Source organism: Parus major, chromosome 24, assembly GCF_001522545.3.
Source record: "Parus major isolate Abel chromosome 24, Parus_major1.1, whole genome shotgun sequence".
In the NCBI taxonomy this organism is placed as follows: domain Eukaryota; kingdom Metazoa; phylum Chordata; class Aves; order Passeriformes; family Paridae; genus Parus; species Parus major.
The window spans coordinates 6,260,058-6,282,133 of NC_031792.1; the positions used below are offsets into that span (position 1 = coordinate 6,260,058).

Here is a 22,076-nt window from a genome sequence, read left to right on the forward strand (position 1 = left end):
CCCGGGGCCGGGCAAAGGGCGCAGGGTGGGCAGGAAGGGATGGCGAGCAGCACACGGCTGCTCCTCTGGGGAAGGTGTAAAATACAAGTATAAAAAAATCCTAGGTATCAAAATCTAGAAAGGGGGTGCTGAGAAGATGAATCAGGCTGTTCTCGGTAGTGCCCAGCAACAGGACAAGAGGAACGGGCAGTTCCAGCTGAACGTGGGGGGAAACTTCCCTGTGCAGCGATAAAGCACTGAACGGATTGTCCAGAGAGGGTGAGGAGTGTCCCTCACTGGACATTGTCCAGAACCCACTGGACACAATCCTGTGCTCTGAGATGGCTCGGCTGGAGTAGGGAGCCGGGAGCTGGTGACCCTCTGAGATCCCTTCCTGCCCCACGCTGGGATTCTGTCAAGGTCTGACCGCTGCCTTTGCCCCGTGTAACCCACGGCTCCTCCAGAACCTCCATGGGCCCAGTGCCATCCCCTCAGCCTGTGATCGCCTCCAGGAAAACGTGCAGGTCAGGAAAGCATTCACCTTTATCCACTTTCTCCTTCCTTGCTCCTTCACAAAAACTACAGAGGACACTGTGGTGAGGACCACAACCCATTCCCCCTAGGACTGCAGAGCTCAGGGGTACATCTGTGCCACCATCCCTATCCCTCAGTCACTACTGCCACTACAAATCCCCGAGGCCACGCTGAGGATCTGTCTCAGCATGTCCACAAGGAAGGGAGAGACCCTGGGCATGCCTTAGTGCTCTGGTGGAAACACGTTCCAGCCTGCAGATGGGACACAGCCCTGGGGACTGCACCTCGCACCCACCTGTCCCTGATAATGTAATCACAGGAACAATTCCCCCTCCCAGGCTGAGGGGCTAGTTCACATTGAACTGAATCAATGATCAGATCACCGAAAACAAACCCAATTAAAAGCTCTCCCAGAGCTCTGCTGTTTGGAAGCAAACCCAAATGACAGGATCATTTCCCAGTGACCCAGTTCCAGCCAGCCTCCAGCCCAGGGCAGAGCACAGAGACCGTGGAACTTGACTTGACTCCAGCACTGCCATCCCTGCACAGCCTCAGCCAGCACCTGGAGCAGGAACAAGAGCTAGGAGAGCAGGAACAAGAGCTAGGAGGGCAGGAAGCCTCAGCCAAGCCTTTTCCTAGTGCCAGTAAAGCTGTGACCTTACCTGCATTTACTTCAGGTTTGTGGTGTAAGTCCTGCCATTGTGCTGTTTGACCTCGAGCTCCCCCATTAACACCAGTTCATCAATCCCAGTAATTGCTGTCACCCACTTTGTGGGCTCCCAGCTAAAGGGCAACCTCGGGGTCAGAAGGATTAAGGAGGAATTTGTCTCTCTATCTGCAGACATCTTGAAGAGCAGGAGGGGAAAACTCATTTCTTTGGGTGCTCATGCTTTCTCCTCTGTGCTGTTTTCAAAATCATTTGCTGACTCACATCTCCCGATAATCCTGTTCTCCAGCTATTTCGTACACTTGGTATTCACTGCTGGACTTGTTTGGCCTGGACACTGTCACACCAGGAGTTACCTCAGCAGCCAAACACAACACCCTAAATCCACTTCTCTCTGAATAATTCCAAGTACAAACCCTTCTCCCTGGTTCCAACTCAACATTCTGGGGAACATTCTTCCTATCAAACCCATTGATCAAAACTGGGAAAATCCCAATGAAGATGAACACAGTAGAAGCAATGCTTCCAAATTAACATGCAAAATGCACATACAATTCCAAACAGCATCCAGGACTTCAGAGCAGTAACACTGAGCTGCCTGAAGCTGCCAGTATGCTCCCTATAATTTTTTTTTCTTTTCACTGTAGGCCAGGCTTGGCTAGGAAGACTCCTTCAAGGCTGGTGAACCCCCATTCACACACTTTGCTGGTGCCCAATTTCAAACTAAGGCCAGGAGTTGCCCAATCCTATTTTTGCTAATCAGAGCAGGAATGTAATAGCTGCATCCTTAATAACAGAGCTGCCTCAGCTTCAGGCTTGGGTTTTACCTTTGCAGTAACTGCTCTCAGGAGGTATTTCACTACCTAGTGTACAATGACACACCTTTCCCACATCTGCACTTTGTTTTCTGTAAAGAAAAATCTTTCAATCCTTATTAGAAACTGCCTTTCTTTTAGGAATGAAACCTGAAAACTGAATCAAGATGTGATTCCTCTGCACGTGGGACCGCCTGCACCTGCACAGGGGTCTCTGCTCTCCACTGCACTGAACAGCATTGCCATGTCTTTTGCTGCTTCTGAGGCAGCAAATCTGCATTTGATTGGAAGGAATAAAATAAACTCATAAGTCTCATTTTCTAATTTCTTTTGCCAGACAATTTTAAGCATTATTTATTTATTTTTAATTAAGCAAGTGAAAGAGATGCATTCCCCACTCCTGAGGAAGCTTGCCATAGAGCAGAGGAGGCAGACAATGAGGATCTTTTAAACCCAGCTAAGAAGCTCAACCACTTGAAGCCACAGAAAAAAGTGTCCAACCGTGTGCCTGTCACAAATTCAATCCTGAAGTTCACCCTGTCCTCCAAAAGTCATTTCAGGCAGAAGAACTGGGAAGGCAAGGCAACCCAAAGAATGTTATTAGTGCAGCCTGTAGTTTGTTCCGCTTTCTGGTTTTGCAAATGTAACCACTAAAGGAGGTTCAAGCCATCATTAGCAGTTGGACAATTAGGATTTTCCAATGCTGCTTCTTACTCAGCTGGATTTATCCTGCAGTCAGCTGCTCCCAAAACACACACACACACACACACACACACACACACACATATATAACACAAATAAACAAAAAACCCTTTAAAAATAAGGGATATTGCTGAGAAACTATAGGTGAAATCAGAGTGGGGTGTTAAAAAAAAACAACAGAGCAGCACATCATGGCACTAAATGCCTTGAAATGACTGGAATTGATTAAAAGCTGACAGCAACCAGGTTTGACATCCAGGTATCTCATGTCACAGAGTATGGAATCATCAAATCCCATAATGGGTTGGAAGGGACCCTAAAGCTCATTCAGTCCCAGCCCTGCCATGGGCAGGGAAACCTACTATCCCAGGTTGCTCCAAGCCCTGTCCCACCTGGCCCTGGGACACTTCCAGAGATGGGGCAGCCACAGCTGCTCTGGGCACATTGGTACCATGTAGTGACTGAGCTTTTGATGGATGGAGACATGCTCTGCCACGGCTTGCAAGAAAAATATTCCAACTATCCAATTTATGAAGTCTTTGTGCACAGAGAGGTGGTGGTGTAGCTGCTCAACCTTTGTGAACTCCCCAGAACCAGGATTTAATGGGAGAGTTGAGCTATGCTCTGGCACGACCCGTGGTAAATCCATAGGCCAGGAAGAGATCAGAGCTTTGTGCCATCATTTATGGTTAAAGCTGCCTGAAGTATTTCCAAGCCACAGTCTGGCTCCCACACTAATTTACAGAATTATTCAGGAGAAAAGAAGAGAAAAACCAGAGCAAGAACAAACTCCCTCTTGCCGTTATTTCAGAGCTTTTAGCATAACTGCACAGTTTAGTTAAGCCAACTATTATTACTGTTAAGTCCCATTTTGACAGAGCTTGTGAGAAAGGAAAAAACCATCTTGTTTAAAAATAACAGCCCCCCAACCTGAGTAAGTGGAGAGCAGGCAGAGTGAGAAAGCAGCACAGAACAAGTGAAAAGGAAAGTGGCCTTATTAAAGCACATGGGTTCTTGCAACATCCTGCACTCAGCCAAGTTTCACTGCTTTGCTTCACACTACTCAGCCTATTTTGGGGGATCCAGCCTGTCAAACACCAGGAATGTTTCCATAACAAACATTAATACAGCTCTTTCTTACTTGCACAGAACACAGATCTATGTAATTGTTCATGAACTGATGTGTACAGACTGTGCACAGATCCACACACCACGCTTGTCCCTTTTCCAATTAAAATTCCCCAGGAAACATGGCCAAGGCTCACCACAAAATTACCTGTCAAAGTGTGAGACGCCTGAAGCTGCTGTTTATGGGCTCAGCCTCTTTCCAAAGCCTTGGTGACCACACACAAGGAGAAACTGCACTATAGGGAACACAGTAATTAATCTGGCTCTTCCCTCTACCTGTGTTCCAGGCATTTCCCTGTGCCTGGAGGCTGATTTCCAGCGCTGTAATTACACCAGTAGTGCCTCCCAGTGGGGATGTAGGATATGCTGGGATGCAGCAGAGGATGCTCCTCAGCTGCTGCTCCTCTTGCCCCCCAAAGCTGCTAAAGGGCTCCGAGGTCAGGACCCTGGACCCTGACAGGGCTTGTGGTGGGCAGGGATGGGGTTTTTTGTGCCAGCTCTGTGTGGGATCTCTTCCATTCTTCCAGGAGACTCAGTTATGCCAGGGAAAAACCTGAATGCAAACTTGGGGGCTCGACACAGTGGCCCATTCAGTGATACCTCCACCTGTGCTTTACTGGGATTGTTCAGAGAAGGCAGAAGGTCCCTGGAGCATTCCCAGGCTCAGCCTGAACCTGTTGGTCCCACAGGACAACACCAGTGTCCACCAACTGTCCTGGGACCACTGGCTTTGCACTCATGGCACTTTCTGAGGGGACACAGGATCCAGTCCTTCGGGGCTGGGAGGGCTCCAGCAGGGCTTTCATAGATTAGGAAACTCTCTTTGAGTTCAGCTAAAAAAGAAAATATATGAATGAAACAGCAGGACCAAAGAGTACCTTCCTCCTGCTCCTGCATCCCTGAGCCTGCATGTCCCTTTTGTTTCAGTCCAGCTTTTCTCCAAAGGATGGATCTCCTGCTCTGCTCCAGCTGCTCTGTCCCTGCCCCAGCTTCCCCTGTGCCCTCCAGACACAGCATTAATCCCCAAATCCTGCTCTTCCACTCCCGGCTTTAAATCCAAGCCTCTCGAAGAAAATGTCAACCAACTCACTCAGAACTTCCTGAGAACCACCCAGACAGTTTCCATAGCACCCAGAAAATGTCACAGAAACACTCACTGCAAATACTGCATCAACATCACCTAAAACTCTTCAGAGTGGGGTAAGGAACAGCCAGGGGTGCTCCTAAAGCACTGCCAAAGTGCACTCCTGGCTCTCACTGCCATTGTCAAAAACATCTGCACCGTTAAAGGACTAAAGGATTAGGAAAGAAGGAGAAATACATTGACTTCCTCATGCTCTGTATCCTTAAGAACTTTGTGAAATAGAATTCCTGCTTGTCTCTCACCTAGGAGTTAGCCAAGGTTTAGAGATCTTATTCCAGGGGACAGGAAAAGTGTTTCAGATTTGCCACTGAAGGCAAAAGGCAAAAGCAAGTTACAAAGAAAAACATGTCACCATAGGCAGAGGGTGCAGAAAGAATATTTGACACTTTTTAACTCTAAAATCTGCTCCTTGTAAATCCACTACTTGTTCCAGTTTGGTGAAGGACTCCCAAAACTGCGATTCCCTGCCAGCCTGTGTGCCTGCAACTCTTAGCAAGGTACACTATGGAGAATCCTCAGGTGGATTTTCATGCAGGTCTAGAGGAACACCCAAACCCTGTCCCCTTGCAAAAGGGAAATGGGACATGTAGATCACCCACAGCTTCAGCTGCACAACTGTCCTGGGAATGCTGTACTTCCATGGGATGCCAAGAGCATCCTGTGCCCTGTGAGGAGAGAGGAGCAGCAGACCCAGATCCAGAGCCCTGCTGGTTCCTTCTCCCAAGCTACTGCTGGAAAAGCAGAACAACACATGTGGTGCTGCCTGGCAGGCTGTGGGACTTCCTCGAAATCCAGTCCTCCAGAGAGGGCTGTGAGCAACTCTTCATCCCAGGCAGGACAGACACTGCTGCTGCTGCTGCTGCCTTTGGGATGCTCCTACATCCCATTCCTACTTGCCCAGGGAACACAGCATTTCTGCCATGTCTGTTCCCAGCACACAGGCTCAGGAAGCTGTCTCTCCAACTCCTACTTTTCCAGCAGAATCACAGATTTTATGGTGCAAATTTCATAGAGGACCAGATGAATCCTGTATTTAGCAGCACTTCACAGATCAGCCCACAGCTCTCATCCCTTTCTGCCAAAAAATGGGAAGGAACAAAAGATGAATTGCTTATAACAAGGGAGGGATAGCAAAGAGAAAAAGACTCCAAGGAAATCAAAAACTCAGGAAAATGCTGCTGCAGTTCTGATCTGCAGTACAAATTTAAAGACCTAAAAAGACTAAACAGTCTTATAGTCTTGGGCAGTCCCTGCAATAAATCCCCTTCTCCTAAAACCAGGTAATTACTGGAGCAATTCAGGGTAAATAAGCACTTTCCAGAGCTCACTGCACTGAAATCCAGCAAAACAACACAATTATTGAAGGTGAAGTTTGACATTCCTAATGTATCTAAGATCCACACTATCAGCAAAATACTCTTTTTTTTAAAGCCCTAAAGCCTAGTTTAAAAATAAATCCTCCTTTGATGAGAGGAGAAGGCAATGAGAATCCAGACAAGAACTGCAGCAGAAGCACAGCTTTATACCTAAACCACAAGAATATTTGCCATCAGTTCAAACACAATTAGAAGAGATGCCTGGCACTTACCAAGCACTTCAGTCACTGAACTGCACCAGCACTGGCTCATTCATAAATGAGTGTTCTACCAGTGCTGTTTGGTATCAGGACAAGGATCCTCCTCTGTCAGGAATGGTCACAGCCCCAAGGCTGCCAGAGCTCCAGGAGCATTTGGACAATGCTGTCAGGCACAAAGTGGGATTTTGGGGTATCTGGATGATCCTTGTGGGTCCAACTCAGGGGATTCCATGATGGCATGGATTTGTGGATAGCAGGACTCAAATGAGCTCTGACTGGCTGTATCTATCAGCACTGCTTTGATATCAAATAACCAATAATAACCTGTTCATTTAACCCAAAGAACAGCTTGGGATGACCTCTAGGAAGATACAGGTCAACCCAAATCCCAAGGGACTGGGTGAAACAGAGGGACACAGAGCACAAGGTTGTCTGAAACCTGTGCAAGAACTCTGCCATCTCCCTTGGTGCCAAGCCCTGCCTGGAAATAAAGCTCCCACACATTGCTGCTCTGCCTCTCCTAAAATCCCACCTACAGTCTCTTTCCAAGCACTTAGAAAATCCACAAGTGCAGGTATGATTTAACACAACAAGCAAATAAATTGAAATGTCTGTTGTCAAATACCTCTCAAGAACTGAGGAACAAATGTTTAATTACATAAAATGTACCAGTTCCACTGGAACACTTGAATTTCACCTAGTGCCAGTTCTGACAAGCAACAGCCACGTTGTCATGGCAATGACAACACAACACAGTTGTTTTCTGCTCTCACAGTGCACTGGGCACACAGGAGGGTCGTTTCCATTGTCGTAAAACTATCTATTTAACCACATTTCTTCCCTCTCTTATTCAAGCAAGCTCTTCCCCAGAGCGTGGTCACAGAGGGTTTGGACAGTGAGGCACAAATTGAAAGCCTGGGAATAGAAGAATGCTTTATATTTAGAAATGTAGCAGCTGGGGGAGGGGCAGGGAAGAAGCTGATTTCTGATACACAGATTAACACCCACATGGCTGCTGATACTGCAGTGTGCACAAGGCAAGCCTAGGTGTGCTGAGCATCACCTTAAGATCTGATTTACTCACTGGGTCTGGAAAGCACTTGCAGAAAATCTGCCCCTGAGAAGGTGAGTTCTCAGAACCAGGCACTGGCTTTTCTGCCCAACAGGTATTAAACAGGTTTTAATATAAAAATAAATGAATAATTCTCTATTTCACTATTTCTAGCTAGTTCTAATAGTTCTAATATAGTTTCACTATATTCAGCTAGGTTCTGCCAGTGAGCCTAGGGGTTAGTGAGTGGTTATTGCTACCACATACAAAGTTAGATATGGTTAGCACAGAGAGTGATGGCACAGAACAGGCTCTACCTGAGCTCAGGTGGGACTGGTTCAGAGCCTTGGTAACAAATGCAGAGCCTGGTTTTACACTATCCATCTCCAAATCTGATAATCAGGGTGAGGGGAGGAGGCACAGGGACAGACAGAAGGCAAGAGAGAGGACAAAGTTAAAAATCTCCTGGGGGGACTGGAGGAGACCAAATTCAACATGGAAAGACAGCAATTAGAGAGACAGAGCTGGAGAAATGCGGAGTTCAGTGCTGGGCATGCAGAGCTGGGGATTCCCTGGGCTGTTCTAGGCCTGAATGATTCTTGCCCAGCAGTGCCTGTGTGCAAACAGGAGCATGAGAGAGGTGATCCATTCACAGTGTGAACAGCAAGAACGATGACGTGAGCTGAACCAGGCTGAGTGAACACCCAGATCCCTGGAAAACTGAGCTGCTGGGGATGAAGTGGGTGGTGCCTGAACAACTGGGCTTGGAGCTGGCTCAGGAGCAAGCACAGGGTGTGCAGGCCAAGTCCCAATTCTTGTCCCTGCCCATAGCAGCGGGTGGAAGCAGATGATATTTAGGCTCCCTTTCAACCCAAACCAGTCTGGGATTCTGTGCACAGACCACCCTAAGCAGAATTTTCACTGTTAAAAGAGTACTAAAAATTATATAAAATCGATGTCAGTTTATGTTGGCAAATGCTGGAGGAGAAATCAGTGATTTTTAACACAGCACAGCTCACACAGGAACAGCCTTTGCTGTGGCTGGGAGACCAAAGATTTTGGGCTTTTGGTCAGGGGCACTTTGTCCCAGTTACAAAACCCTCTTCCACCAGCCCCTGCCTCCCTGTCCAGGGCTCAGCTCATTTATCTGAGCCCAGAAAAGAACTTCAGTGCCTAAATGAGCCCAGAAAGGAACATCCCCCTTGCACCAACAAAACCTGAACAGGCCCTCAAATCCTCTATACTTAAAAAACACAAATATTTCTAAATTCCTGGTAGCCCCAGAGCCCAGGAGTGCTCAGCCAGGGGAGGATGTGGTTCCCCAGCTCTCCAGTGGTGCTCTCAGAGCAGCCACAACCAAGTTTGTCATCTCTGTGGCAATTCCATGACTCACAAAGGGACAGGGCTGTCAGAAGGAATTAATTTCACAGGAAAAGCAAGCAGAACCACTAATAAGCCTCATAGCTTTGAGGAGAAATACTAGAGCTGCTCTGTTGTCACAATCTTCCTTCTCACAGCTGAGAGAGGAGGGAGACTCAACACTGACCACTTGCATTTAATAACCAGAAATATGGACATTCCTTGTTTTTGAGTTAAAAAACCTAATAAAAAAAGCCTGCCTGAAAAAACAGACAGGCTAAAGCCTCCCTGTGTTATGTAAATTTAACTGCTGCTGTTCCTTGGCAGGAATTGCATCTCTGAAGGGCTCAGGGATCCAAGGAACTTGACTATACAAATGGAAAAACATTAAGAAAAGTCTTTTCTCCAAATTTGTGTGCCCAAAGAGAATTCCCTGGATCTTACAAGATTCACTATTCTGATTCCTCCCAAATTTTGTGTCCAATTATTTATCAGTGGACATGGTCAGTCTCAGCAATAAATTCTGCCCTCATTTTTAAAGCCTCCATCCCAGTTTCAGTATTCCCTGGCTCCTGTGTGTTTGGATGTGTGCAGTGAAGCCTCACCTCATTCTCTGTGGTACATCCCAAACACAAACCCTGCTCTCCCACTCTGGACTGACCATGTTGGCATGTGCTCAGGAAAGCAAAGCTGCACACCAGGAACAGCTTTTCTTGTCCTGGAGGGAGCACTGTGTGTCCCCCAGTCCACAGGGACACCAGCAGTCTGTGCCAGCAGGCTGGCAGTGGGAAATGGATACATCTGTGTGTATTTACATAAATATTAGATATTGTATCATTTTTACATTTTACATCATTTTTACTCTTTATGCTATTTGCACATCAAGTTTTCAGACTGACTCAGGGAATCCAAACAACATCCCAGGGGGAGCTGATTTGTGCAAGTGAGGCATTTGCTGTAAAAATGATAAATCTACATGACCAATCCCAGATTTTACTGACACCAGGTTATTGCTGTGAGGTTTAGACCAGCACTAGCAGGGTCTAAAAAAACCATGGCAACGTGAAACAGGACTCTGAATAAACAAGCCACATATTTGTCTACTTTGGGCATTGTCAGGTGTTAAGCACAAACACCATTCCCTCATTTAAAAAAAAAAAAAAAAAGGTATTTTGGCTTCTGAAGGTTGTCATATTCTAACAAACTGAGAACAATGTTTAATTCCTCCCCATCACCTATTTTTATTTTCCCTTTCTTTCACACTGACATTCATACTTGGTCATCTGGCACTTAATTGCTTTCTTTTTGATATTTTCAATCTTTTTATGGACTCAAAATGATTTTATCACCCCCAGAAAAGAGCTATAACCAGCTCTATTCTTTCCCTGCTGTATTATTTATGTCAAAATATCTTTTTTAAAAGCACCTTAGAACAAAGGTTTGTTTTGCTTTCCCTTAAATATCCTTCAGGGCATCAGTGCTACTGACCTGCATGTAGAAAAGAAGAAGGAAAGAAAGAGAAACAAGTCAAGAGTGAAATAAAGGACAGAGGAATAAATGAAGACATACAAGGGGGGAAGTAGCTCCAGGACGCTGGACGGGCTCCATGGGCAGGGGAGACTAGGGAGGGAGAAATAAAAAAAAAGGAAAAAAAGCAAAACAAAAACAAAAGGCAGCTGGTTAAAATATGCTCCCACTGAAAATGGGCTCATTTTACACAAAGCTCAGCTGGGATATGAAAAGCACAATCCAATACACCCAGTGCTTCAAGCTATTTGGTGATAAACACTTGGGAAATTCAATAGGATCCAGGAATTCCCACCCTGTGTCCCAGCTCAAAAAACCCCCAACATTTTGCATGTTTGACCTTTCATCACAAGGTGCATCCCTGTCCTGCCAAATTGCACAGGGTTTGTTATATATTGAATTTTGTTATATGTTGAATTTTCCTTCATTTCCACTGGTACTAAAGCAGAAGCTCCTCTTAGTCTTCACCCTGTGCAAAAATCAGAGTAATTGTCTCAGAGCTGTATTTTGCTGCTGTGTTCTTCCTGAAATTCCTGAAGTGCAGAGGAGGCAGGCCCAGCTCTGCCTCAGCCCCCCACTTGTGTTCTGATGGGAAAAGTGTGTGGATGTGGCACCTGGGGACGTGGTCTGGAGGTGAGTGTGGCACTGCTGGGGAATGGTGGCACTTTTCCAGCCTAAGGATTCCAGAGGCAAGCTGCCCTTCACCTCTTGGAATCTCTGCTGGCTGAGCCCTGGCTGCTTTCAGAGCCTTGGGAAATTCCTGCAGCACCTCCCATGGCCATGGACTCTCCTGCAGTGAGCTTCACACTCCCACTGCTGGCCTTTCCTCCTCAATCCCCGTGTTCAAGGGAGCAGGATTCCCTGGAGGATTTTGGTCCTGGGGCCTGGCAGGGCTGGAAGCAGTTCCTGTCTCATCAGCAGCTCAAGCTGGGCAGCTCTGGGCACTCATCCCCTCTCTGCTTCCCCCTGGAAATGGAGACCTGCCTGGGCTCTGCACATTTCCATTTAATTCAGCCTTAATGAGACAGTGGCATGAACACTGATCAGCTGCTTTTTTGTACTTCAGATTAACAAGACTAGTACTAATTATGTACACTTTTACTTCCCCTGTTTCCTTTATAAAGGACTAATTAAGACATGATGCTCTTACAAGTGTCAAATGGCTGCTCAGCCTGGGCTTCTGCAGAATTTAAGCTCTATCTGCACTTTCCTTTTCCAATTTTTATTAAAATAAAAAATTGGCTACAATCTTTTTTATCCAGGGATTAGAAATGAGCCTGTTTCAAACCAGGCATGGCCTTGTTGTGATTACAACAGTTCAGTGAATGTGTCTCAATTTGCATTCTTGCAGTTGAAATTAATTTCTCCAGCACTGACCAGACCTGCAGGAGGTCAGGGCAGAGCCTGATCCAGAGCTAAATTTCAATCCTCTTGAAACCCAGTGGATTATCTGTATTGGGTGTGCTGACCCAGATCAATCTCTTATTGATGTTTTAAAAAGAAAATCAGTCATTCACAATAGCCTGTAATACTCACAGGGGATCTTTTAATGTTGTGTCTCCTAAGAGCACCTTCACCTCACCTCTCAAACATAAATTAAATGGATGAGACAAGAATTTGAAAACTCCTCCATAAAGCTGGGCAGAGCTGCTGGGTTATACATCCTTTGTGAGAATGACCCCTGAGGCTTTAAAAATGCTTATTTTGGGGGGAGGAAAAAAAAGTGAAACATCACCTTCTTATCCCCCATTTCTTCTCTTCAGCTCTAACTGTCCCCCTGAAAACTGCAGCTTAATTTTGTATTTCCCCACTGAAAGCAGCTGCTCCCCAGCAAAGAGCAAGTTTAAAACCTTCCCCAGAATGGCCCTGCTGAGGCCACTGCAGTGAAGTTGGGTCACAGAAGATGCAGCTTGTTAGGAAAAGACAAAAACAAATTGTAGGTATGAGGTAAAGGGTGAGATGTGGGTTAAAATACTGCTAAACTACGAAAATCCAGAATTGTAAGGAAGAAAGGGACTGAAAGAGAGAGCTGAGACACTGCCTGTGACTGAGGAGTGGGGACAACATGAACACACATGGACATAAAACACTGTTCCCAAAAAAAGAGACAGACAGAGATGAGAAGAGTCAGCACAGCCACAAAGTTCAGGCAATTCACAAATGTTTACTTAGAAGGAAAATCCAGAGCAGCTATTCACACTTTTCCTTCTGAGCAGCACTGAATATTGAAAAGATTAACTTCTCTCTGAATACATGAAATTTAAATGCAGACTTTATCCTGGATCTCTAAAAATCCTCATGAATATGACCTGATTCCATCTCTTCTGGCATGGAAATTCAGCTTAATCGATAATATTAACTATGAAATAGTAGATATCAATCCAATATAATATTTTAGGCTAAATAATTATCATTATTGTATCCCACTAAGAATACTGTGAGAATTTCGAGAAAAGGAAAGTGCTCAAGAAACATGAGATTTGATGAGCCCAAAGAACCTTCCTAGATCTTCACAGGGTTTTTGACATAAATAGAAACAGTCAGGAAAGCATTGGTATCCCAGCTGGGAAAAAAACCTATTTTCTTACTGAACACAAAATAAAGAGGGCACAGGCTTAGTCCAACACAGGAGAGAAAATACCTCTCAACAGGTACCTTTCCTCTCTTGACTCCAAATTTTATTGTCACATATATTTGAGAGGTGACTTGGGGCAAATCTGATATTCTTTCCTATGACTCTGACTGTTCAGAACTGAATAAAAAGGCCAGTTTTTCTGTGTGGCCCATTTTCCAGCACTTATCCCAGGCCTTGGCTCCATTGCTGTTCGTACAAAGCATGTCCTGCCACAGTCCATGGAAATACTGTTTCCAAAAACAGAGATTGCCCTCAATCCCAACCCTCCTCTGTCCTTCCCTGTGTTTCATCTACATGGAACTGCAGTCACTGCCCTGCATTAGAGACCACTGCAATATTTTATGGCTCCATTAAAATGCTGTCCCTATCCCTTGTGCACATCAAACCCTCTAATTATAAATAATAATAGAAACCCAGGGCAGGAAGTTCCCTGCTTTCCATCTGCTTTTCATTAGGTTCCTCAGCCCAGTCAGATCCAGGGACAATTAAGCAGCCTGCAGAGTTCTGTGTTTGGAAATTCCTTCGTGGCAAAGAGCTTTGCTCTGCACATACACAATGTCCTGAATGCTCCACACATCATATTTTGATTAAAGAAATTCAAGTTGGCCTGTTGATAAGTGCAGCTCGTCAAGGCCACATCTAAAACTTCACATTAATTCAAGATGAAATACCCTGCTAATGTCAAGTGAGAGCAACAGCTCCAAGTGAGACTTTTAGGAAAGTCTCTGTTCCTTGGGGACAGCCAAACTGATGTTTTAAATACAGGTACAGGGAAAAGAGTAATTAATGTGGGTATTCAGGTGCATGAGAAATACCCTGTGTGCATAAGGCATGGATTGGAAAACACAAAATGCAGGAATATGAGAGAAGAAAGTGCATTAACCCAGCAATGCCATTCCCAGCCAGCTTTGCACGGTGCCCTTGGGAAGATCCAGTTTCCCACTTGGCAGCACCCAGGGTGCTCTGGCACCTCAGTCCTGCTTTGTGCCACCTCCCTGGGCTGTGCTGGCACACCTGGAACTGGAACTCCTTCCTGTCTTCCTCCCCTCACCCATCTCACACAGCATTTTTCATCCAGAGAGGCCCTGGCATCCTCCAGCACCATATTCAACCTCCTCCCTTACTCCTCTCCCACCCGTTTTTGCAGCATCCAGAGGAATTCCAGCCTCCTGCCAACATCACACAAGTGCTGCCACTTCCCAAGGTGCACAAAGAACACACCCAAGGGGTGGCATCACTAAATCCGAGTGCAGAGGAGAGGCAGGATGACAGAATTAGCTGCACCATTCCTTACATCTCAGAACCCATCAGAACTCTCCTAGAGGAGCCTTTTAATGTCCCCACAGAACAACCATCAGGGAAGGTCAGGGGACACCCTTGTGACTTGCCAATATCTTCCAAATTACTACTTTTCATGGGACATGGGCTTGTCCACTTTATACCAAACATTTCCCAGGGCTGAAGGGGGAAATCCATCCCCAGCATGCTGTTGAAGCCAAATAGAATCTATTCATGCATTCTGCTCCATTGTCTCCTGCTAAAGCAGAGACACTGCTCCCCAGCAGCTCAGCACACTGAATTGCCTGAGTCATGTTTAACAGTAAACATTTGCTTGTGCTTAGGCTGAAAGTTGCCTTTCCTGCTTTAGCTGATGGAGCAGATCCTGGACCCAGGAAATGCCCACCTCTGTGCCTCTGATTGCAAATGTTTATTCCCAGGAATGTCAGATGCTGACAATGCCAATGGCTGAAGACAGCCCTGCCTCGACCTGCCAGCTCTCCAAAGCACACAGATCACTGCAGAGCACTCACAGCTTGGGCTCTCCAAACCTTCCACCAAACTCCAGAGCTCTGAGATGGTAAAATGCTGTTATTTCCCTTTGCAAAAGTCAAGCTTTTGAATCATACCTATTTGTTTTAAAGGATCACGTCAGCCAAGATGAAGAACATGCTTTAAAATAGAGAAGAGGGATGAGAAGAATACCAGTTCAACACCAACTCCACTTCCCAGCTGCTTAACATTTTAAGAAAAACCAGCACATTCAAACTTCTTCTCAATACTACAGATATATACAAATACATTTACCTATATGAATACAGTTGGGTTTTTTTTAAATTGCAACTTCCCAGCAGTAAATTTTACAGAGATCTCAGTTATGCCAGCACATCTAATGCCAATCACTTCCAGAACACACTGAAAGGATGGGAAGGTTGACAGTAGAGTTCCATTCTCTATTTATTTTTTCTTCCTTCAGCAGAACTTTGGATTAATTTGCCTGTTTTTCTTACAATACAGAAATGTCCAGAAGGCAGGAGGAAGCAGATGCAGCCATGAATCCAGAGCACAAGCAACCAGCATGCCAATTCTGTTACATCCAACTTCCTCCATTTATCCTCAAGCAGAAAGAAACCTCCAGTACCAAGGTGATCTATTCCATCTATCAGCACAAACATTCCTGCTCATCTGTGTTCTGTATAAAAAATCCTGACACTCCCTTGATCACCTAGAACTGGGATGTTTCATGGACTCTCTCATTACAGATGGCTCAAAGTATCTCAAAATTCTGACAAGTCAGAATTTAATCCTTCAAGTCAGGCAGGAGGTGGACATTGATACAAGTTTGTACAGCAGGTGAAAGACATTCAACAGCAGGAACTGCCCAGAGAAGGGCAGTGTGGAGGTGATTGACACACAGAGGGAGGCATGAGGATGTGCAGGGGATGGTCAACAACCATGACTTATGTGAAGGAGGTATTAAACATGGAACACACAAAGAGAACTCCAGTTCACTGCATCAAAAAAAGCTGATTTACACACCTGGCTTTGGCACCGAATTGGTCACGGACTGAGGGACTTTGTCGTTGATGAGTTCAACACATTCACTGGGAAAGAATCCAACCTGGAGTAAAACAGAAATGGAGGAAAAAGAGGAAATGAAGTGTTATGATCTGAACTGTTCAACCAACATCTCCCCTCAACTCCCCTTGCCTGATGCTCCCTGACATTATCCAGCATCAAATGACCAGCAGTCACTGACAACTGCAGGTTCTGCTTTGCTGCCAGCACCCTGAGAGAGAACAATCTGAGAGCTTAAGGCACTGCAAGGTCCTGGAGTGATTAACTTCAAATGGTAATTTCTGTGTCCCTGCACTGACCTTTAACTCAGCATTTCTCCCTGCAGCCCCCCAAAGGCAGAAAAGGCTGGAGAGTCCCTCTAAACCAGCCTAAGGGTCAAAAGCTATGGGAAGGATCCTAATGTTTCCTTGGAGCAGGATGTGTCTGCAGACATTCCCATGCCACTCAAGAGGGGCTGCTGTATGTGAGGAGAAGTGAAATTATTTCCTTTTCCCTGTTCAAAGATTCAGGCTAAGCTGTGAGCAGAGGGGAATTTGGCACTTCCCTGCATCCCCACCTTCTCTCTGATTTCCCAGCATCTTTCTTCTTACTCTCATCCCAGCTGAAAGTCAGACCAGAGCAGACCTCTGGTAATTTTAATCCATGCTCCATCCTTCCCCACCTTTTCTCTGTGTTTCTCACCCAGCACAGCTCCTGTATTGTGAGGTGTAAGTCAGGCACCAGCACCTCCCCAGACTCCTCATCTGAGGCAGGGCAGGGTTCCCTGTCCCTTGTCAGGCCTGTGACTGGGACAGCTGGAAGCACCAAGTGTGTTCAACCACAGGAACATGAAGGAAAGAGCCAGAGGATGGGCCCTGAGCTCATCTGAGCAGAACTGAGCCAGGGCTGTGCCAGTCATGTTGACACATCCATGAAATCCTCTGGAGGCACAGGGCAGTCAGCACCAAGCCTGGCAGTCTATTAATTCATTTTACACAATTCCCTTCTGTCTCCATGGAAGAAGACTGATCTCCTTCCTATTCCAAGTTGATTTTCACCACCAACCTCCCTCCCAGCAGTTTGGTGGCAGTGTCATGTGGGGTGTCCAGACTGATGCTATTCCAAATTCCCTAAGGAAGCAACAGTTACCAGAGCACACACTTTCCTCTTCCCACACCCCCAACATCCAGCTGGGCAATGTTCTGCCCAGCCACAAGGACAAGCTCTCAGCCATCCCACCATGTCACAGACTTGAAATACAATTGTTGAGACTCAGAGAGCTCAGGGCAGAACCTGTAAGAGCATCAGCAGCACTCGGGCTCTGAGCTGGGGTTCCCTGGAACTGGGACTGGCCTGGGCATCTCAAGTGACTCACAGAACCCACCCAAAACCCAAGAGGAGATATGGCTGCACCAGCCACTCCCTCAGCTGGGTGTGCCAGGTCTGCAAGGCCATGGTGTCCTGGAGTTATAGAACACAGTGGGGATTTTTGTGCTGTTTATAGACAGAAATGTGCCAATTAACAGAAGAAAATGAGATTGAACAGCAGCATCACATACAGAGACCCTTCCTCTGGCAGCTCATGGCTCAGGGATCTGCTCTCCTGGGAGGTGCCAAGGAACAGGCTGAGCAGCATGGACACTGAAGTGCTGGTGTTTAAAGAAATACACTTCATGGTTTTAAATCATGGAATCCAAAGATGGGTTGGGTTGGGAGGGACCTTAGGGATCATCCAGTTCCACCCCTGCCATTGCAGGGACACCTTCCACTGTCCCAGGCTGCTCCCAGCCCCATCCAGCCAGGCTTTGGACACTTCCAGGGATCCAGGGGCAGCCCCAGCTGCTCTGGGCACCCTGTGCCAGGGCCTGCCCACCCTCACAGGGAGGAATTTCCTCCTTATATTCAACCTAAATTTCCCTTTTTTCATTTTGAACCATTCCCCCAGTCCAGTCACATCAGTTCCTGATGCAAAGTCTCTCTCCACCTTCCTTGTAGCCCCTCCAGACACTGGAAGGTGCTTGGACATCTCCACACAACCTTCTCTTCCCCAGGCTGAACAACCCCAGCTTCACCACTTCACTGCAGCTGAGAGTCTCTGCTGGACATTTCCCATGTGAGAGATACAGGAGGCAACTTCTAAATGAGGAAAAATGCACAAATCCAGGGGAAGTTTCAGCCCACCACACAGACATCATCTGGGAAACTCCACAGCTGGAGTGATGAAGTTTCTTCCATTTTCATTAACTGCCCACATTGTGTAAGGAAACCTGAAGTTCTGGGACCCCAACCTTCCATTAATCATCTAAATCTGGATCTAAACCCAAGCCCAGATCCCACACTGCTGAACATTTAATCAAATGCTGGACACGAAATCAAAACTCATTTGCCTTTGACTGTTAACACAATATGTCTCTGGATGCACTGTACAACACACTAACCAGGAATTCAGAAATGAAAGACCCTGGATGGTTATGTCACTGCTTCCAGACATCCCAGAACTTTCCCAAATCAAACATTTGACCTGCTATCCATGTATAATTTTTGCCATGTTCACACCAATAATTACAATGTATTTTTTAGGGGCAAAGAATTGTGCTGGCTCTCTGATGTTAACTCACTGCTACAAATTAATTACATTTTCAGACTTACTTATTCTAACCTTTCTTGCAAGATCCCCAGGAGATCCTCATTGGGGTTATAACCCACAACTTGTGCCTCACTCCCACCCACTCAAAAGATGCTACTTCTCCTCCCATGGGAAGTTTTCCTTGAGTTTGTATACATACATGAGTTTAGTCCAAGAGTTAATCTCAACAGATGTAGCAAGGCACTATTAGAGCTTGAGCCAGGATTAAAGGATTTGGCAATGTAGGAAAATTAATAGCCAGGGTAGTATATATTTAGATAAATGCAAGGTCATCTAAAGGTTAAATATATCACTCCAGACCTTCATCAGAGGAAGAAGGTACAGGCTGCTGGTGCATGAGAACTGTTCTGAAACACCTACTACAGCTTTAGCTTTTCACTTCTATGCCAGTGGCTGCAAAAACTGGAGACCACAAGAGGATTTAAGGGGAAAAGTCAGAGTAACAATGACAATTTTCAGTTTATGGGGAGGGAATTCAAACAAATGAGGAAGTACCAGCAATGTAAATGGCAAATGAAACATTGTTTGAGACATTTGGAATGTTTTTTTGGGTTTGACGTAATGTAAGTGTGGATTGAATTTTAGTCAAAAGTTTCCTCTTTTAAATCTGATGACAATCTAGCAAAACCTGACAAGAAAACTGCAACTTTTTATAGCCTGTCTGGCCTTCCTGAGCAGAATTTTCAGCAAGTCTTTGCCAAATGACTACACAGAGAGCAGGACACCCTCACCTCATTCCCAAAGGAGCCCCTGCTGAAATGCTCTTCCACTATAGAGCACTACTAACAGGAGGAACAGGATTGTTACTCCTCTTATCCTGAGCTCCTGTTAAAGAGAATTGAACACCTGGCCACAAAACTATTTTGATTTCTTTTGTTTACAAAAAAATATCTGTGTGGGATGGTACTTGTTGATTATCCACTCCTGACTGGTGTGCCAGTGTTACCTTGGGAAACCAGAGAGCTGGAGAGGGACTTTGGACAAGGGATGGAATGACAGGATCAGGGAATTGCTTCCCACTGCCAGAGGGATAGATGGGATTTAGAGTGGATATTGGGAATAACTTCTTCCCTGAGAGGGCAGTGAGGCCCTGCACAGGGTGCCCAGAGCAGCTGGGGCTGCCCCTGGATCCCTGGAAGTGCCCAAGGCCAGGCTGGACAGGGTTTGGAGCAGCCTGGGACAGGGGAAGGTGTCCCTGTCCATGGGAGGGGTGGGACTGGGCAATCCCTAAGGGTTGGGATCCCAACCCAAACCATCCTGGGATTCTGTGGAACCTACAGGGACCTACAGTCTCACAACCAGCTGAAGCTGCTGCAATCACAGCCTGATTAAAATCAGCCCAGTCCCCCCTGGCTGCACACCCTGATTTTGTTACCTCTCCAGCAGTGCAGGTTGTGGTGCAGCTCTGCCACCTCAGGAAACTACTCCCCAAAACCAGAATAATTCAGGACAACCAAAGGCAGTTGTGCATCAAACAAGGTCCTGTCCCCAATGACTCAGCTCTCTGACACAGAGCTACTGATTGAAAAGACAAAGCATGAAGCAAAAGCAGAGCAGAACAAAAAGGGCTGAAGGCTGTTAATGTGGAGGTGGCTGTAATTTAGGTAACAACCTTACAGAGAAAGCATTGACTCACACTGAGGGCTTTGGAAGAGAAAAAGGCTTGAGGAAAAATGTCTTAAAAATCATTTTACTTTAAGCAGAGCAAATGCCTGGTGAGTTGTTTTGCTCACACAGGATTAGGTGTGTTGCAATGCAGTCATGAGCTCAGGTATGCAGAGAGTGCAGGCACTGTGCCAGGGAAGTGTGATGGGTACAAACCCAGTGAGTCATCCCTGAAGGACAGCTCTGGCTGGCAGGAATGCTCTGACTTCCCTGCTGAATCCAAGCTGCAGGTGCTTGCAGCCTGTCAGAGCTGGTTTTTGGCTCACATCTGCAGAGCTGCCACCACTTCTTCACCACAGCCCTCCCATTATCCCAAGGGATGCAGGACAGGCAGGAGTGAAGGCACAACTCACAGCTGCTTCAAATGCACAAAAACAGGGGAGTTCCTTTAAGTCAAGAAGTATTTTTTTTCCCTTTTCAGTGAAACAAGAAATTTCCTTCCCTGTTCTTGCTCTCCTTCTGTCAAGACATGATTTTAGTGGAAGCTGTGGTTGGCTGATAAAACCCTGCTCCTTCCCTAACATGAAGCAAAAACCTGAGAAATAACAGGACAAGCTGTCCAACATTTGGTGGCAGGACTTCCTCCTTTTATCTGCTCTCAGATTCACAACTATCTGGCAAGAGGGGCTCTGTTGATTTATTTTATTAATTCAAATGACTGGATCAACAGATTGCTATCACTGCAATGTTCCTAAACAGGAACAGAACTGTTTTTCTCTAACAAATGCTTGAGGCTGCACAGCTTCATCTGTCCCTACACCTTCTGCTGTAACAACAGTCTTCACCTACACACTCTTCTTGAGCATCCACCAAGAACACTTCTCCCTGTAACTCATCTCTGGTCTGGTGTAGCAACACCAGAGATAAATTCCCTTTCTCTGAATTCTTACTGCTCATATCTTCAAAAGACTTTGTTCCATCAGGAAACATACATTTTCTGTACATTTAGAGCTCAAAAGCCTGAAGCTCCACACACAGGTTTTGACTCTGAGCAAGCACAGCTCCTGGAGCTGTGGGAACACAGAGCTGCATCTTCATGGTGTTTGTGGCTGGCACCTGATTACACCGTGACCACTCCTGCTTGTCATTAAGGACACGAGATTATTCCACCCCTAATTTTCTGTTAAGCCAGAATATGGTGCTGTATTTCTGCACCTGCTCACAGCTGTTGTGTCAGGAGCCTGACTGTGTAGGGACACAGAAAACCCCCTTTCCAGGCAGATTGTTCATCACCATATTTTTCTGCTGGGAAAGCAAAACAGGATCACTGTGATCTGAGAGGCACAAAGCTGTGACAAACTGCAGAAGGGCTGCCTTGTTCTGTGCCTTTAATCAGCAGTGCTGTTCTCTAGACCTGGCCCCAGTGTCAGCCAGCCTGATAGCAAGCAGGGAGCCCACCATGAATAATGGGATCTACATCCCACACAGGGCAAAGTGTCCACATTCAGGCACAGGCCACAGAGTAACTTTGTTTTGCTTTATTGGTTCACTTGAAAGTTAATCATGGCACAGGCTGATCATTCCAAGCAGTATTACAGCATTTAATTGATTGAGGGTTGGAACTGATGTCTGAGGTCCCTTCCACCCCAAGCCAATCTGTGATTCCATGACAGCACAGCATATTCAGCTTTAAGGCTTCTAAGATTAGGATACAAGTCCAGCAAAGCCATGAGACAGTTGAGAAGCAGGAGTTTGTTCAAGTAGTACCAGTGAGTTGACTCTAGATACAAATGAAATTTCAGAGCAGATATTCTATGTCCACTCTGCTCTGATTTTACAAATGAGATGTCACCTGAACTCCCACACCTGACA

The 22,076-nt window shown here is 46.0% G+C and overlaps 1 protein-coding gene and 1 long non-coding RNA gene across 6 annotated transcripts in view; one reads left to right on the forward strand and one right to left on the reverse strand.

Annotated features, from left to right (window-relative positions):
- Positions 1–22,076, reverse strand: part of ARHGAP32 (Rho GTPase activating protein 32) — a 236,175-nt gene that overhangs the window by 48,343 nt on the left and 165,756 nt on the right. For all 5 annotated transcript variants that reach the window (XM_015649713.3, XM_015649712.3, XM_019008920.2 and 2 more), the window contains one exon: positions 15,935–16,016. In XM_015649713.3, coding sequence (XP_015505199.1) covers positions 15,935–16,016 — 82 coding nt within the window. The remainder of the gene's footprint in view (positions 1–15,934; positions 16,017–22,076) is intronic.
- On the forward strand, positions 19–2,336 carry LOC117245488. The gene is made up of 2 exons (XR_004500207.1): positions 19–1,199; positions 2,137–2,336. It is a non-coding gene; the product is annotated as an uncharacterized LOC117245488 (long non-coding RNA).